The sequence below is a fragment of the Phyllobates terribilis genome, unplaced genomic scaffold (genome assembly GCF_046119375.1).
Source record: "Phyllobates terribilis strain yellow unplaced genomic scaffold, ASM4611937v1 Scaffold_3345__1_contigs__length_81530, whole genome shotgun sequence".
Lineage (NCBI taxonomy): Eukaryota > Metazoa > Chordata > Amphibia > Anura > Dendrobatidae > Phyllobates > Phyllobates terribilis.
The window spans coordinates 5,837-10,950 of record NW_027366098.1 but is presented as its reverse complement, the minus strand read 5'-3'; the positions used below and the strand labels follow the sequence as shown (position 1 = coordinate 10,950).

At 33.8% G+C, this 5,114-nt stretch overlaps 1 protein-coding gene across 1 annotated transcript; it reads left to right on the top strand.

The window, feature by feature from the left end:
- Positions 1-2,303: 2,303 nt before the first annotated feature.
- Positions 2,304-3,601, top strand: LOC141247846 (uncharacterized). The gene is made up of 5 exons (XM_073669275.1): positions 2,304-2,446; positions 2,831-2,975; positions 3,090-3,204; positions 3,280-3,343; positions 3,478-3,601. Exons 1-5 carry the CDS (start codon positions 2,304-2,306, stop codon positions 3,599-3,601), a joined length of 591 nt encoding a protein of 196 aa, XP_073525376.1.
- Positions 3,602-5,114: the final 1,513 nt, after the last annotated feature.

Here is a 5,114-nt window from a genome sequence, read left to right as displayed (position 1 = left end):
TTAAAAAAATTAATTATATTAATATATTTTTTGTGATATAAGTGTCTATCCAAACAACAAGTAGAAACGAACTTTATTATTACGATTAGTAATTTATTTAGAATCTAAACGACTAAAATTTAATATATGTCGAATTTAGATTACACATAATATTATGATTATATCTAATATATTTTAAATTATATTAGTTTGTTCATCACATATGATTATTTTCTATTTAATAATTATTCACTATTTTACTGATCAATCAAATCTTAACCTATTTTAGTTGTTCTGATAAAAATGTTATAACATTATAGTTTTGAATAATCTAGTCCATGAAACGGGACTAAGCCAGTATATGTTAGCCCTTTTTGAATTTCCCAATACGCACGTTGACAAATATCAGAATAATCACGCACATGTGTATGACTAAGTTACAGGATACATTCATACCCGACTTTTTCTTAGCTTTAAATCGACACAAAAGTAATATTACTTTGTAAATAGGCTATAGTTATTAATTAAAATCCTATACAGCTAGATATATTAGACGATTATGTTTGCTGGATCAAATACTTGATGGGAACTCAGTTTTAACTATGATTTAGTTTTTTGAAGCGAAAAAAAGACTAATATGTAAGAGAGACAAATTTATTAAACAGCGAAAAAATTTTATCTTCCGATCTAGGATAAAATTCACGTTGATTTTTTATATAGTTTTAAACAATTTACAATTAAATTTAAAACTAGACAATACTCTTTCACTCTGTCATTTTCCTCTCTCTTTCATTCGAGAAAGCTCTCACCTAAAGTCTTATGTACGATACAATCAGATCACACACACTTAACACTTTGTTTACAACTAGAGAGAGAATGAGAGAAAGAAGTGATTTGACTTTCTAATTCTCTTCTCTATTTATAGTCAAGCTATCAACTCGTTTTTCATATATGAGACGGTCTAGCCACGTTAGCGAGACCTCTTCATTCTGGTTGGTCAGACAGAATCACTTTTGTAATGTTGTAATGGCTACATTAACTTGCTCATCATGCTTTCTGGAAGTAACACGTGTAGGGTTGTTAATTTCCTTGAAGTGCAACTTGCATATTCATATTAACACGTACTTTTAGCTGGAGCAAGTGGATTCTTGAACTTAGCCGCATTCCACGCCTCTTCCTTCAAGTAATAGACACGCACTCCACTCTTTCTTTAATCCTCTACTCTACAGTGACTCTCTTGCACTGCTTCAATGCTTTAAGTGACTCCCTTACGCTTTAACATGGATCCCTATCTTTGTTCTTATGTATTTGTAACAGTTAAGACTCAAAATGATAATTAGATAGCTAGTTTGTGTTCATCAAAACTAGAGAAAATTATTAAGGGATATCACCATTAACTAACAATTTTCCCTTTCGAAGATGACAAACCTAAAGAATAGAGTTGATCATTAGATAGAACTGAATAATAGTAAAGCTTATAACAAACTGAACTTATAAAGCAAGTAAACTTCCATCCCCCCTTAACCTATAAACAGATTAACATTGTCCCCCCTTAGGCCAATATAGGTATAACTCCCCCTTAACTTTAAAAAAAAGACATGCACTTCAATTCCCCCTTTTGACATCATCGAAAAACTCTAACTAAATACAAACACATGGAACTATCGAGACTTAGAATTGTCACATTATTATCTAGATAAATTAAAGTGTGTTAAGGTTATTATGTCCAGTTAAGCATGCAAAGAAGTAACATATAACAAGTGGAATATGAACTCTGAAAAACATACTTTATATAAATATCATTCTAATATCTCACAAAAACAAGCAAATATGTTGATAAAACTAAGAAAACTACTTAAGTTATTGAGGAGTTATAGGGAATAGAGGGAGATCAGGCACACTCGTTCTTTGTGTCTTTTAAGCTACTCAGATCATGCTCAAGGAGTCTAGGGTTCAATACTAAAAAAACAAGTAGTAACGACGCTTATCTAACGGCGATTTTGTAAAAAGTGCTTATACACCTAAAAATCTAAACAATTTAAAAGACTTTAAAAAAGTGCTAGAAATGTTAAATTTGGAAAACTAATAAAAAGGTGGACTGAGATTCGGATTGAAGCTAAACTGTGTACAAAGGGTTTAAATTGCGGAATTGCCTCTTTGTTGAGCAGGAAGCGAATCGAAGGCGGTGCTCATACAGTGCGGGGCTGAAGACTTCTCCATGTGACCCTGGGGAAATAGTAAACCCTAGAATTCAACGGCGGGATCTGAACTGAGATTTCGGCGCACGCCTTCCAGATCTCCGGATCAACCTGACGGAGAAACTGATGCTGGTAACTGCATCGACATCCGCGGCCACAGAGGAGGAGATAACTCTGGCGGTGAAATGGAGTGGGAAGGAGTTGAAATTCGATTCTACTCTCCTCTCTGACCTCTCTTTCAAGCCTTCTCTCAAGATGACCATGATTGGGTGCGATACTCCTGCTCCTCTTTACTTGACCTCATAATTTTCTCTCAAATCATAATTTCTGCAATGCTTTTCAAATTGAATTTTAGTTGTTTATATCATGACATAGTCAATTGTTTTTTTATACTTCTGAAGTAACCTAGGTAATAGATTCCTTCTGAATTTTGTTAAATTGGGAGGTGTGTTTTCTACTTCTTCTGATTCTGTTATCCTGATTGTTGCAAAGAAAACCTGATTGTTGGTGTGGGGCACAAAGAAAACTTTCGTTATTATATATGTTTAGTGCTTAAAACCTTATTGTTGCAAGTTTAAACCTGTGATCAGATTCTGTTATCCTATATTTTTCCTGTATGGATGACAAACTCTACATGTGTATCCATCTTATAGCACAGCTGAGGATGATATAATTGTTGATCAGATAGATGATCCTGAGATTGTGGATGATTTTGAACTGGGACAAGATGAGGCTGTTGAGATTAAGGACAATGAGGCTAACAAACAAAAATTAAGGAAATGTATGGATCGTTACAAGGTCAGTCGTTTAAGTGTTGTGGTATTTTTTCTTTCTGCGTTTTTTCGTTTCGAGATGCTTGCTTTCTTGTTCAAAAACATTCTTCTATCATTATCATGGAATTTCTTCTTACAGATTGAACTCCTAAATCCATGTCGGGAAGGAAAGAAACTACTTGTTCTTGATATTGACTACACACTGCTTGATCATCGTTCTACAACTGAAAATCCCCTTGAGCTTATGCAGCCCTGTAAGTTATTTCTGTGCAATCATCTTTTCCAAATCCTATTTCTGATGCCTGATGGTGATTCATTTGTTTGTGTAGATCTCCATGGATTCCTCACAACTTCTTATGCAGAGTATGATATCATGATCTGTTCTGCAACCAGGTTTGCTCTTAAACTTGAAGTCAATCTTATTAAGTTTTTAGGATTGAACTTTTCCTGGATTTCTCAATAGTTTAGGAAATACAAATATGTCAATTTTGGTAGTTATGATTAAAAAGGGAGTACCATTTCTGCAGCTTGAAGTGGATTGAGTTGAAGATGCGACAGCTTGGGGTCCTGAATAATCCGAACTACAAAATTACAGCTCTTCTTGATCATTCTGCAATGATCACTGTGTATAACCTAGGTGACATCAAGTGAAGAAAATGTTAGCTATAGGCACTACCACAGATCCTGTTTCTTCTCAAGAAACACACATTTGCTCCACTCCTGTTCCTATACCAGCTATAGGCACTACCATCCTGTACAAGCTTAAGCTGGGAGAAATTGTCACAACCATCCCTACTATCGGTGAGTTTCTTTCTTGTGATTCATATGGAGAATATTTTCCTTTCTTTTTATTGAGATTTAAAATTCCATGAAAGTCAATTTTAACCTTACTGGGAATTTAGCGATCTCAAAACGACACATAACTAGAGATGCTTAAATTCAGGATAACATGCTCTCTTAACATTTCTTACATATGCTCTATACATTCATTAAAGGTTGTGAATATGACTAATAATGTTTTCTTGCTTATGTTTATGATCCGAATAAAACATATAGACTGCTTATTGATCTTATATCTGTTTAGTTAGGGCTTCTATGTACATAAACCAAATATGCTATACATTCAGTAACTTAAGGTTGACAGACTTCAGCTTAGTGATCTTATATCTTTTCTATGGGTATGTCATAATCAACATTTATCTTGCATAATTGCACAATTAAGCAGAGTTATGGTTATATTACTAATTTGCAGGCTCTGATGGTGGGGAACTCGAACGTCTCAGATTAAGGAAGGTTGAACTTGAATCAACAATTAGTGAGCTGGAGCAGTGCTTTAAAACACTTCAAATTGAACAAAGAAAGTTGGAAAATGAAGAAGCGAAACTTCAAAAGCAGCGTGTATGTTCTGCTATGATGTCTTTATCAAGTCTATAGTAAATATAATGGATTTTATATCTTTGTAGGAGGAGATTATCAGAGTTTTCCAGTATGAGAAGAAAAAGCGAAAAGATATTGAAAATTGCATCAGTAAGTTTGCCTTAATATTTTTGCTCGGAATCGATGTGTTCCACTTATCTGTTACTTAATCATGATTAATGGATTTTCTTTATTGTATATCTAGTGTTAAAGAGAAGACGGCTACAATCAATTCAGCAGGAGGATGATCCTGAGTATGTGATGTCTAGGCTTACTGATCAAATTTCAGAGTTAAATAAGCAACGATATACTCTTGCAAAGGATCTCAAGGTTTGAACTTTTGTGATTTAAACTTGGAACGATATAATATGAGTTGTTATATACAAAACCAAATAAGATTTGCTCACTGGAAGAAATCCCTAATGGAAGTTGTTGAACTGAAGTGGAGGTTTGCTGCAAGCCATCTCTCAGCTACTGAAATGGATGCGGAAGTATGAAATTAATTTTTGAAATTGATTAGCTCCATGCTTACATAGATTAGGTTGATTGGTTTGTCGAATAGGAATAAAATCGTAATACTAATCATTATATTTAACATAATAATTACTTTCTATGTCATTAAATTTCATATCAAAGAAGTTGGCAATGATGCTAATCAGCATGAGAAGTCTGCCTTACAGTTATCTACTACTTTGCAGAACTGTAAGTAATGATTTGTGTTTCTGATTTTTCAATTTCTCCATAAAGG

Excerpts from the sequence above, each read along its gene's own strand:
- LOC141247846 (XM_073669275.1), top strand. The coding sequence starts at position 2,304 with ATGCTGGTAACTGCATCGACATCCGCGGCCACAGAGGAGGAGATAACT. Across the intron at positions 2,976-3,089 it reads AATGTATGGATCGTTACAAG|ATTGAACTCCTAAATCCATG; the intron begins GTCAGTCGTTTA and ends TTCTTCTTACAG. Across the intron at positions 3,344-3,477 it reads ATGATCTGTTCTGCAACCAG|CTTGAAGTGGATTGAGTTGA; the intron begins GTTTGCTCTTAA and ends CCATTTCTGCAG.